This window comes from Haliotis rubra, unplaced genomic scaffold (assembly GCF_003918875.1).
Source record: "Haliotis rubra isolate DU_JTF1 unplaced genomic scaffold, ASM391887v1 Scf672, whole genome shotgun sequence".
NCBI classification, from domain to species: domain Eukaryota; kingdom Metazoa; phylum Mollusca; class Gastropoda; order Lepetellida; family Haliotidae; genus Haliotis; species Haliotis rubra.
Window position 1 is genome coordinate 443226 of NW_025767382.1, and position 13439 is coordinate 456664.

At 38.3% G+C, this 13439-nt stretch overlaps 2 protein-coding genes across 2 annotated transcripts in view; both read left to right on the forward strand.

Moving 5' to 3' along the window:
* Positions 1-8239, forward strand: part of LOC124257773 — a 55711-nt gene extending 47472 nt beyond the window's left edge. The window contains exons 3-11 of the mRNA XM_046691915.1: positions 4180-4334; positions 4641-4893; positions 5216-5321; positions 5636-5732; positions 6568-6663; positions 7335-7385; positions 7714-7799; positions 7947-8006; positions 8106-8239. Of these exons, the coding sequence (XP_046547871.1) occupies positions 4180-4334; positions 4641-4893; positions 5216-5321; positions 5636-5732; positions 6568-6663; positions 7335-7385; positions 7714-7799; positions 7947-8006; positions 8106-8122 (921 nt within the window). The 3' untranslated portion in view covers positions 8123-8239. The remainder of the gene's footprint in view (positions 1-4179; positions 4335-4640; positions 4894-5215; positions 5322-5635; positions 5733-6567; positions 6664-7334; positions 7386-7713; positions 7800-7946; positions 8007-8105) is intronic.
* LOC124257767 overlaps positions 1-11621 on the forward strand; it is a 101249-nt gene extending 89628 nt beyond the window's left edge. Inside the window, exons 16-17 of the mRNA XM_046691897.1 lie at positions 10796-10935; positions 11128-11621. Coding sequence (XP_046547853.1) covers positions 10796-10935; positions 11128-11359 — 372 coding nt within the window. The 3' untranslated portion in view covers positions 11360-11621. The remainder of the gene's footprint in view (positions 1-10795; positions 10936-11127) is intronic.
* The last annotated feature ends 1818 nt before the right edge of the window (positions 11622-13439 follow it).

Genomic DNA, 13439 nt, shown 5'->3' on the forward strand with positions numbered 1-13439 from the left:
ATTTAGAGAAATCAGAACAACTGCACAATTGCGGTTACTTCGACCTCAATCGTTTCTACCATTACAAGACCTTCTTTCTCTGGTTCAGATAAAATAAAACCAACGAAAAATAAAAATAATCCATGTCACAACAAATTTTGCCTCTGAGTAGACCTTCAAAGAACTGAAACGTTCTTATGATGCATGTCTTATAGATGGCCTGGTCAGACTTTGAGGGTCCTGATGGGGAGGTATGGTCCACGTATTCAGATTTTGGTGGAAAGAACAAGTACGGTATCATCCTCGCTGCTGATCTTCAGGAAAGCTACAACATGACACCTTCCATGGCTGGATATCAAGGGGTAGGGCAGTAGGGTCTTTCTACCGATACTAGAGTTCCGGAGGTTAGTGTTCGTTTTTTTACAAATATACATGCAAAGATAATCATATATTTCACCTAAAATGAGCGTTAATATTTCCAGTTTCCCAGTTCCATGGTCTTCCCAGCCAAGGATCCCAACAAGATCCAGCTCTTGACAGACCCCCAGCCTTTGACTATGAATGGCTGTACCATGACTGACTTCTGTCTCTTCTATGTATCACCGGTACTGACCGTCAACGGGTAGGTGTATTACTTCATTTCAACCACATGCAGGCTAAATACTCGTGAACGATATCCCGAAGGTTATCAACTGGTGAATATATTTGACTTTACTTACTTTGGGATGAAAATGCGACTTAAAACTGTGAAAAGGGAACATACGTTGTCTGAATGAATGTCCAAACAATGTCTAAACTGCAATACAATTATTTGCCGCTGCAGCAAACAAGTTCTCATCCAGGGTGAGTTAGACAAGTGGGTGCCCATGTCACCCCAGAGAGTGACGGACATCAACATTGCCGATGACATTACCATCAGCCTCACTGGAGCTGCCCACGAAACTGTCTCCTTCTGGTTCAACGTGGATGGTAAATCCTCACCTGTGACCTGTACCCTCGGAGCAGCAGGACTGGATACTCTTAGTTTCACAGCAGGCACATGTAGCGTTGTATAAAAACATATACATGCATGCATATTTTTAAATACATACTTTAAATATTTAGCTTCATATTAAATAAACGCTAGTCATATCGCTAACGCGCAAATGCGCAAATCCGGTCATTCATTTCACCAACGTATTTCCTTTCTTTTGAATGAAAATCCGGCTATTTATCCTGTGATTTATAATGAATATGTGTACAGGCCTCTGTTAATAACTGCTCCTGTCAAGTATTTTTCATTTCATAATGATGTTGTTGCTTCTTGAAAAAAGTAAACAAAGGATATTTGAACTCTTTCTTTTTCTTCCTTTGGTGTCTCTGTGAACCTGTTTCTTCTGCATGTAACTGGCTATGACAACCTATTCTCCGAAGATTATTATCTATGTTAATCAGTCCTATCAGTAAGGCAGTATTGTAACATGAACATTGAGGGAGGTAATGCTTTAGCCCGTATTGGCAGAGTGTCTGCTATACAGCTGAGAATTTAAGTTGATTTATATGTCAATATCCGTTTTTATTTTGAATCGACTTATTGAAGTTTGAAGGTGTAAACACATCCAACATATGCTGTGATTGTTCTCACTTCTATGTGTACTTAATATTGTTGTTACCACATATAACAACAGTCAAAGTAGTACTGTGAGTTGTTAATATGCTCAATATGAATATTGAGAGAGATCACATCAGCAAATTGTGGTCACTGGACATTGAGGTTGGTGTGTATGTCAAGTGTATATACACATATCTGCGATATATTGTTTATACCATAATGATCGAAGTTGTAAACAAATACAACAAATACTCCTATTGTTCTCACCATTGTGTGTAATGGTACAGTATTGTATTGTATTGTAATTGTAATTGTATAGGCGGCATGCTGTACTGCTTCTAAATCCTAAAGCTGATGTCCGTTCTGCTCATAACCAGTTTCAGTCCAAATCACAATTTGTTGATCTGAGAGCTTCGATAATCGTCACATTTGCGCTCAATAGCTGGATCTTCTGCGTGCTAAACAGCCTGGGCCCGCTTGCACAGAACGATCTTAGCGCTACAATTATTGTAATTCCTTAAGATCGCGATCTTAGGCTTCGGTTACAATCGCCATCTCTACTTGCACAAAGCAATTGTAGGCTAAGATCATTGTAAGTTACAATCGAAACTTACAATTGGTCCGGACCAATTGTAAGGAGCTAAGATCATTTTAGTCATTTTGGAAATGGCATTCAAATTAGTGTCTGTTTCACGCAAATAATCAGCTATACGTTTGGAGATTGCATTTATATTGCATAAAACTGTGTGGTTCGCCTCGACACTTCAACAACACGGAGAATGCACAACCGATTTAACGTCGGATACATTGTTATTTACTGTAGTGAAACACATAACTATCGAGTCGATATCACAAAGTACTATTCCCACCCGATTCAATGTTGGAATAAGTGTGAAACAACATACCTTCTTGATAATCAAGGAAAGGATAATAGTGAATGGTGTCCGCGTGCGATTAACAATGGCCGTGACCTTTTCATTAACTCAAGAGCAGATAATTTTACTTTAAACGCAAGATGGGAGTGGTTTCCCTTGGCATATGCCGTTGCCGTACAGTCTGTCATGCCCATTGCAGAGCTCGACATACTGATATCTCTTTTCGGTCATGGAGTGATTTTGTCTTAGTTTATCATTAAAGTAATCTACAAGTAGATACAAGTTAACGTGCAAAATCAAGTTTCTTTCTCATCCATAAATCTAAATTTGATTATGCAATTTAAATACATGTATATACAAGTAGTCATCAAATAGGGATATACACATGATGAGGCATTAAAAATTTATGTTTCAAAAGAATTTCACTTGAAGAAAACATTTATCAACGCAATAGGGTTAAATAATTAATATACTGTGAATACGAATTTAATAACTACTCTCTTGAAATATCATTTAATACACGTATTTCCCCGCCATGCATTCTTTACAACACTTCTGTAGCCATTATTTTATTGTATTTTATTCTCGGATATATTTAGGATTTTACAACCACCCCACACCCCACCACCACCAACAGCTGCGTATTAAACAATGTCTCATTGACAACCATTGGCAAATCATACATTTAGGTGTTATATCATAAGGAAATACTGTTTATATTTGTTATTTTAAGTTCCATAATTAAGTCAATCAATCTAGATTCAAATTTATTCATGTATTTTTCGTATTTCAGTATTTTCATAAAACATGGGTAGGTATTTCTGTGGTTGCAATATCACATTCTCAGTTCATAAATCAAGACAGTTAGAATGTAGAAACATATATGCTATCGTCCACGTAATCGGTTCCTTCTAAGATTTCTGGGACTTTTCATGAAAATTCTGCAAGGTGCGCTTGAGGGAGGTATGTGTGCTGGGACCAGTATCACTTTTTATTTGCGCTGCATGCTATGCGCACTTTCAGACAACTGTAGACGGGAGTCGAGTTTAAGAAATTCGTACCTCCACCGTTGAAGAGTTCGATCTTAGCTAAGATCGCGATCTTAAATACATGCCGTCTTACAATCGCTCTAAGATCGGCTTTGTGCAAGTGGGTTAGGGCAATTGTATGGCGATTGTAAAGTTGATTGTAGGGGCCTAAGATTGATTGTAACTAAGGTTGTTCTGTGCAAGTGGGCCCTGGTCGGGCCTTGTATAGATAGAAATGAAATACATTTTAATGGCTCAACATTTGCGTTGTGCAATGGTCCTGAAAATTATTGTTGTTCATTGTGTTGAGAAGGATAGCACTGAATATTGAACAATATGATCAATTTAATTACTGGATGGCTGTACATGTAAAAAAACACAAATAGATTTTACACAAAATCATCCAATCACAGCTATTAGATTATTTTTCTGCACTGAACTTCTCCCTGCAGCGTATTAGAACATTTATGTTCCATTGTGTTCTTGAAGGGATACATAATCATAAAGGTTTAGTTTTCAACAGTGACAGTGACGGACTTGTATCAATGTAGCATTAAAAGCTGCGAACTAGAGTCTTTCACGTAGTTCTTTAAGAAACCAAGCCTCCAAATGTACCAGGAAATACACAAGATCTTCATAGTGTCATAACTGACACGTTGTCAGAACACACGCTCTTCTTGTTTTCTTTCATCAATGACGGCAACAGCGTTACATCAATGGAGCAAACAACACCGCCTCCAACAGAACTGACTTCACCATTTCTGGCTTTCCTGGATTTCTAATTCAAGATTCATCCATTCCGCTGGGATACCTAAGTTATGGAGGATCTCAGGGTGGTAGTATTGGTCTCAGTGTTGGGCAGTAAGTATTTGTATGTGAAAATGATAGCATGTTTAACGTGTTGAACACAAAAAGCTGCAAATATCATCAGACAGAGCCTATGGATAACCTCACGAACTGAACATGGATGCAATTTTTTTTTGTTCAAAATGGTTTTACCCTAGTCGATTCTTGACAATATACACCCCCAATGATCTGATTCCGGATCCACCTCCCAAATATCAAGTGAACCATCTCCGATAAATATATTACTAGCGGCGTGTTATGAAATATCATTTTTATGAGTATTTTTCAATAGGATTCAACTATTTCATACTTTTCTTTAAGATGGGGACCATCATCGTTGGAAATCGACGATGGGATTGAAGGTGGACCCCTGACTTTATTTGATCGAGTGAAGACTGCAAATACACTGATTATCTCCCCTGCCAGTCGATTTATGTCGTCATCAATATGGCGTCAGAGGTCCAGCACCGGCGGGGACAATGTCTACTGGGGGACGATGGGAGGAGTTGAAGATGTCCCTGTTGGCGTTGAAACCAGTTTTATTCTTTTCTGCGGTAACCAAGGTATTAACAAGGTAACTCTCATCCTCCTTAACATACCTGTAAACAAAGATATTAGTATGGCATTTATTAACTATTTTAGACATCAATTATGTTTTTATTTTAAATTTGTTACTTTTAAACCTTTTAGACCGTAACTCCCCTTAACCTTCAACACGTTCATGGCTGTGCCTTGATTGTTAGCGCTATGAGCATACCTAGTGTGGAGTTTGGCGCTATATAAATGGACACATTATTATTATTATTATTATTATTATTATTATTATTATTATTATTGTTATTAATAAACAAATCATAATGTACATTTTCTAAGGAAACCTGTGATTATCGATGCAGGCCTCTGTAAGCTGGGGTCAGATCTTACAACAGTGGCATGGCCGTACAGATCAATATATGAAGTCCGACTTTACCATAAACTACTTAGGGTACTGGACGGACAATGGTGAGTATATTTCGACATGCCTTGATTTGATTTCAGTGAACCATTATTGTCAAATCTTATTTTCCACATTGTACAACACACTGTTTCAACCAAACCAATGTACAAGGCATCCTTTAAAAAGATAACTTAAATGTTACTTTATTTCACAGACATGCATACGACTATTTTGAAGGCGTTCACAAGAATGACAACTATACCATATTGCTGTGCACTTTGTTCTGTGAACCACGGTGTTAGACCACGCTGAACTATCTGACAGACAAGAGAAAGTCTTTGCAAAAAAACCAATCTAAAACAACAACTTGTTTGTTCAGGGGCGTATTACTACTACCGGACGGAGAAAGGAAAGAACGACCAAGACACAATGTTGGATATCAAGAGCTACATGGGGCAGATAGGGGTACCCGTCAGGTTCGTGGACGTACTCATGCTTTACAATAAATATGCTATATAAGAATTTGATGATTGTGTTTCAGGCACCAGAGGAATTCAGTGACACTTTTTCCACTATTCAAGAAAGTTTATTTCCAGTATGTCCCAAAAACCTAGAGATGTTTTAAAAAAAAATTAAAAATATGTAAATAAAACATTTGAAACGTTCCTTTATTTCATACCGACAATTTTATGACAATGACACGTGTGTGTGTGTGCGTGCGTGCGTGCGTGCGTGCGTGCGTGTGTGTGTGTGTGTGTCACGTACTCGTGCTTTACAATAAATATGCTATATAACAATTTGATGATTGTGTTTCAGGCACCAGAGAAAGTTTATGTCATTCAGTGACACTTTTCCAATAATCATTTCCATTATATCCCAAAAACCTAGAGATGTTAAAAAAATATATAAAAATATGTAAATAAAACATTTGAAACACTTTATGACAGACCCGCGTGTGTGTGTGTGTGTGTGTGTGTGTGTGTGTGTGTGTGTGTGTGTGTGTGTGTGTGTGTGTGTGTGTGTCTGTGTGTCTGTCTGTGTGTCTGTGTGTGTGTGTGTGTGTCTGTGTTTGTGTGTGTCAAACAGTTTACTAAATGATGTAAAATGATGCTGCTGGTTAATTTCTTTGTAGGGATAGAAACTGGGACAAGCATCATGTTGTTTACCTGTCAAAGTAATCATTCATTTCGTCATGATATGTGCTTTTAATTATTTAGTGGCGTACTTGCTTAATACATTCACTATGGTCAGGTAATTCGGTTCGACGAATCATGGTACTACTGGGGCAATGACCTTGATATTTATTGCCAGGTACATTCAGTATGACGCATGGTGGTACTACTGGGACAATGATCATGGTGTTGTGACGTGGTCGGCGCAGCCAAAAATCTTTCCAAATGGAATGCAGTGAGATATTTTCCCCTTCTTCAACTGAGTTAATATTCAAATCTACTAAATGATATGAATGTTATTAGTATGTTATGGGTCTCTTTATATTTAAGTCTCTGCCTTGCTTATAAGATGGAGTGCAGACGTAGAATAGATAAATATCCTTTTGAGACAAAATATGCAAGCCAGTGTCAAGCTAATAGGGATATGTATAATGTGCGAGATTATAACTGTCCCTTTATGCTCGAACACGCATTAATTGTATTTGTTTAATACCGTAGTACTTATCACATTCCATTATCATTCAATTCAATATTCGTTCCACAATATACTTACAAATGTCATTCATATGAGTGAGTGAGTTAGTTTGGTTTTACGCCGCTTTTAGCAATATTCCAACAAAATCACGGCGGGGGACACCAGAAATGGGCTTCACACATTGTACCCAGTTTGGGAATCGTACCCGGGTCTTTGGTGTGACGAGCGAACACTACCCCACCGCCCCTCATGTGAGTGAAAGCAAACGTTGTTGAATATAGGTACACCTTTACATGTTAAGTCGAGTGCATATATTAAATTGTAATGACAATATGTATACCTTTGGAACCATAATTTCCCAAATGATACTTCGAGTTAGTTTGGTGAAAGTGATACGTTTACTATTTGTTTTTCTTCATCCTGTGATAAAGGTGGCTTTATAACAAGACACAGTATCCCGTCGTGGCCCACAGCATGTACTGGTAAGCCGGGTCCAGGAATCTGATAACTTAGTATTCTGAATTTCGATGCCTGTCGGAAGCAGTTACATTGGTAGCAGTTAGGTTTAGATATTACGTTGTAATAATAATGTACTGCATTGTCACAATCTCACTGAGTTTGCGGTCAAACGCTAATGTAATTTGTATTCACGTTCCTCATATCTGATACGAGTTTTAACAGAACAGAAAAATACTTGTAAGATAATCCAATAAGTTTTCACCCATCTATATAGGGTGCTTCTAATTGTTCAGATGCATAAAATGTGCGTAGAAAACAGTGTCATAAAATCTTGGTTGTTCATTATTCCAGGTCCAGCAACACAACCTACGCAACTGCAAATGGAGGAAAGTATGAATTCGTCATCGATGGTCCAAAGGCCATTGCCACTGGAAGAGGTACTGCTGCTGTTGTTTTGGATGTTACTGTTATGAAAACAATCTTCTTCTTCTTCTTCTTCACCTAAGCATCGTTTGCTTCGAGATTTCGACATCTTTCATGTTTAATCTATTAACTGACGAACCGTGTTTCTCATCACGTTTCAGAGATTCTGGACCGATTGGCTCGCCGATGCAAGAAAATGGGGTCCGTTTGTTTACGAACAGGTAATAATTCCTTTCACCAAACGCATAACTTCAGATACATCATTCTGCAGTGTATACTTATTTTAGATTTAATCTGACGGGTTTCTTTTATTTCTGTAGGATTATCTCGGTACTGAATTTCAAGGGGGTCAATAAGCTTCTGACTGACATTGACCTTGGCCGCCAATGGTTGACTCAGATGGGCAATGGGGCTGCCAAGAACGGACTGACCATCCAGTACTGCATGTCATTCCCACGACATATGCTACAGTCTCTGGAAATACCAGTCGTCACACAGGTGAGAGCAACTATTGCATGATATGGTTATTATTAGTGAGTGTGGGTATACACTTATTTTGATACATTTGTATGATAGTGATACCCTATGTTGAGAGAGAAACACGAGTATTTGCTTTAACATTGCAGTCAACATCGACCTGGAAACTTTGCAAGTTATTTGATATATGTTTTAGTCTCGGGTAAGCCATGACAACCGACCGAACACTGACAACTGGAAGATAGGCGTGTCATCGATATTTGCTTTGTCTCTGGGCATTGCTCCCTACAAGGATAATTTTTGGACAACCAGCGTTCAACCCGGAAATGGCTACAGTATGTACAAAATTAGTTCTGAATCAACGCGACATTACTTTCCAATTGGAATAAAACCTTTGAGAAAGTAATGTTATGTTGATTTCATTCCAACGTTCTTAAGAAAATATTCTCAATCAGGTGAAGTGTGTAATATTCATATCATGTCATGACTACATTCGCAGAGGCAAAAGGTTGATATGTATTGAATGTGTTGCAGATTTATCGGAACCCCACACATCACTGAATGCTGTGGTTGCAACGTTAAGCACAGGCCCAGTGGGGATTAGTGACATGGTGGGGGGCACAAACAAGACACTCATCATGAAGTAGGTTGGCTGTTCATGTTTAATTCCTAACTGTTCTCTGTTGTGGTTTAGTATCCTGCATGTTATGTTTACCTACTGTAATATATATTTATGATTTACTACACATGTAGCTGTTATTAATTACTCATGCATTTATTTTTAATTCTTTTATTTACTATTTTATAACTTCTTTGAGAGGCATTTAGAAGTTGGACGAATAAATAAGGATGCCAATATATGAATGAACAACTTCTTTATTACAGTGATAGCAATCAGGCCCCAATTTCTCGAAACAAACTTAAGTTTTTACTCAAATTTGAGAAAACGCAGGGAAATGAATTTCCCAGAATGAACTGAAATCGATATCAAACCCAAACATAGTAGACAATTTGAATTTGGTAGATAGATTACTTAAGTTGTTTGATCTTTTTTTATTCTAAAAATGCAGTTGAGTTAAAAATTCAGCTGTTTCAAATTGTCAAACTCAGTTTGAAATTTGAGTAAAAATTTAAGTTTGTTTCAAGAAATCGGGGCAAGTTCTCATTGTAATCAAGAAGTTGTTCATTCATATATTGTGATATCTATTGTCCTGTAGTTTAAAATCTTGCAGGACCGTACCTGTTTACTTACTGTAATATTTCCTTAATATTTCCTACACTTGTAACTATTATTCATAATTCACGCATTCAGTTTTAATCCCTTTATTTATTCTTTTATATCCTGCAACAATTTTTTATTTCTCCTGTACTGATTATTATTATTCCTGTTATTCAATGTCTACATGTTCTGCATTTACTATCCATAACTAATTATTTCTCTCGTATGAATATTTATTAACCATGTAGGTGTTATATTTTACTCGTACCTTTCCCGAATGATCAAATGTTATTCTTGTTACCTGGTTCGTCTAAGTACTCACGTCTCCATGTCACCACTATCACTTCACCTCTTCTCCAGATCTGTAAATGCTGACGGCCTGATCTTAAAACCATCTCGACCGGCGACTGCAATTGACAACAGAATACGGAGGGTACTTTCGTATCTTGCTTTACTCCTATAAGATAACGCTTCATTTTTTAAAAAAACGTGTAGCTGTTGTCGGATCTACTGGAGACGTCGACGCAGACGTTCAAGCGTCAGAAACAACCGTCGGGCTGACTGTAGCAGACCTATAGCTGCACGGTCATGTCTTTTTTCTAACTTCTGCAGCTCTTAAGACTGCGTTGAGTGGAAATGATAAGCGTTTGGTTATCTGGCCTGTTAAATTGAACATTGTTGGTCATTTCTCGAATATGTTATGCTTCTTGCAAATTTAGAGAAATCAGAACAAATGCTTAATTGCGGTTATTTCGACCTCAATCGTTTCTACCATTACAAGACCTTCTTTCTCTGGTTCAGATAAAATAAAACCAACGAAAAAGAAAACAAATCCATGTCACAACAAATTTTGCCTCTGAGTTTACCTTCAAAGAACTGAAATGTGTTTATGATGCATGTCTTATAGATGGCCTGGTCAGACTTTGAGGGTCCTGATGGGGAGGTATGGTCCACGTATTCAGATTTTGGTGGAAAGAACAAGTACGGTATCATCCTCGCTGCAGATCTACAGGGAAGCTACACCATGACACCTTGCATGGCTGGATATCAAGGGGTAGGGCAGTAGGGTCTTTCTACCGATACTAGGTTTCCGGAGGTTAGTGTTGTTGTTTTTTTACAAATATACATGCAAATATAATCATATATTTCGCCGAAGACCCGGGTTCGATTCCCCACATGGGCACAATGTGTTAAGCCCATTTCTGGTGTCCCCCGCCGTGATATTGCTGGAATATTGCTAAAAGCGGCGTAAAACTAAACTCAGTCAGTCAGTCAGTCATATATTTCACCTAAAATGAGCGTTAATATTTCCAGTTTCCCAGCTCCATGGTTTTCCCAGCCAAGGATCCCAACAAGATCCAGCCCTTGACAGACCCCCAGCCTTTGACAATGAGTGGCTGTACCATGACTGACTTCTGTCTCTTCTATGTATCACCGGTACTGACCGTCAACGGGTAGGTGTATTACTTCATTTCAACCACATTCAGGCTAAATACACGTGAACGATATCCCGAAGGTTATCAACTGGTGAATATATTTGACTTTACTTACTTTTTGTTGAAAATGCGACTTAAAAGTGAACATACGTTGTCTGAATGAATGTCCGAACAATGTCTAAACTGCAATACAATTATTTGCCGCTGCAGCAAACAAGTTCTCATCCAGGGTGAGTTAGACAAGTGGGTGCCCATGTCACCCCAGAGAGTTACGGACATCAACATTGCCGATGACATCACCATCAGCCTCACTGGAGCTGCCCACGAAACTGTCTCCTTCTGGTTCAACGTGGATGGTAAATCCTCACCTGTGACCTGTACCCTCGGAGCAGCAGGACTCGCTACTCTTAGTTTCACAGCAGGCACATGTCGTGGTGTATAAAAAACATATACATGCATGCATATTTTTAAATACATACATTAAATGTTTAGCTTCATAAACGCAAGTCATATCGCTAACGCGCAAATGCGCAAATCCGGTCATCGCATTCATTTCATCTTTTGAATAAAAGTCCGGCTATTTATCCTGTGATTTATAATGAATATGTGTACAGGCCTCTGTTAATAACTGCTCCTGTCAAGTATTGTCCATTTCATAATGATGTTGTTGCTTCTTGAAAGAAAGTAAACAAAGGTTATTTGAACTCTTTCTTTTTTGTCTTTCCTTTGGTGTCTCTGTGAACATGTTTCTTCTGCATTCAACTCTGGTCATAATGCGCTCACGGATAGTGTTAACGTAGAGGCAAGGAGGGCTTACAGAAAGTGTGGCTTCCCGGAGGTTTTATAGCATCATGTTTGCAGCAGGAAAATGCAACTGGCTATGACAACCTATTCTCTGAAGATTATTATCTATGTTAATCAGTCCTATCAGTAAGGCAGTATTGTAACATGAACAGTGAGAGAGGTTATGCTTTAGCCCGCATTGGCAGAGTGTCTGCTATACAGCGACGCTGAGAATTTAAGTTGATTTATATGTCAATATCCGTTTTTATTTGGAATTAAGTTTTTGAAGTTTGAAGGTGTAAACACATCCAACATATGCTGTGATTGTTCTCACTTCTATGTGTACTTAATATTGTTGTTACCACATATAACAACAGTCAAGGCAACACTGTGAGTTGTTAATATGCTCAATATGAACTTTGAGAGAGATAAAAAAAAAAAAACCTGCAGAAAATACAACTCACATCAGCAAATTGTGGTCACTGGACATTGAGGTTGGTGTGTATGTCAAGTGTATATACACATATCTTCGATATATTGTTTATACCATAATGATCGAAGTTGTAAACAAATACAACAAATACTCCTATTGTTCTCACCATTGTGTGTAATTGTATAGGCGGCATGACAGTACTGCTTCTAAATCCTAAAGCTGATGTCCGTCCTGCTCATAACCAGTTTCAGTCCAAATCACCATTGGTTGATCTGAGAGCTTCGATAATCGTCACATTTGCGCTCAATACCTGGATCTTCTGCGTGCTAAACAGCCTGGTCGGGCCTTGCATAGATTGAAATGACATACAGAAGTCCAATGCAACATAATACATAGCCTCTTCAGGAACTAATTCCTTTTGGTGTAAAGGAATAAAGTGGCTATAAAGACTATATGAATGGATCACTGAAAACAGTGAATCTCGTGAACTCAGCTGAATTACATTTATTAAATTATTGAATTATATAACGTTTGGACCCATTCTTGACTATCCACATGAACAAATTCTGTTTGGTGTACAGGGACATATAAATACAGGGTAAATGGCTGTTAAAATGATATGAATGGAGCAAAGTTTCAGGTTTTAGATAATACGGTAAATTGATGAAGCATTTTGATAATAATCGTGTGTCGGAGTCGGAATGCGAGAATGTCGGATTAGCGAGAGTAATTATCACTGTTTTAAATGGTTCCCTAATTTTTTGTCGGATTAACGTGATTGTCGGATTAATGAGTGTCGGATTAACGAGAGCTTCATGTACAGTTATTATGAAGCCCCAACTGATCAAACTGCAAGTTCAGGTTGCCTTGTCAACAAAATGACCAACTTATGAGTGAGCGTTTAAAACATTGTGTTATTGGTGTCAACAAGTCTAGGAAACACTTTGACCCAATTATGAGACACCTAGATACTTGTCTTGTGGAGAGGCTACGATTGCTATTAATCTCTGTGCTGTGATCTAAATATGAAACGACCCGTGAAGGTCCAGGTTAGATTGAGCCTTCAGTAACCCTTGCTTGTCGTAAGAGGCGACTAACGGGATCGGGTGGTCAGGCTCGCTGGCCTGGTTGACACATGTCATCGGTTCCCAATTGCGCAGATCGATGCTCATGCTGTTGATCACTGGACTGTCTGGTCCAGACTCGATTATTTACAGACCGACGCCATATATCTGAAATATTGCTGAGTGCAGGGTAAAACTAAACTCACTCACTCACTCTAAATATGAAACAGATGAGGCTGTGT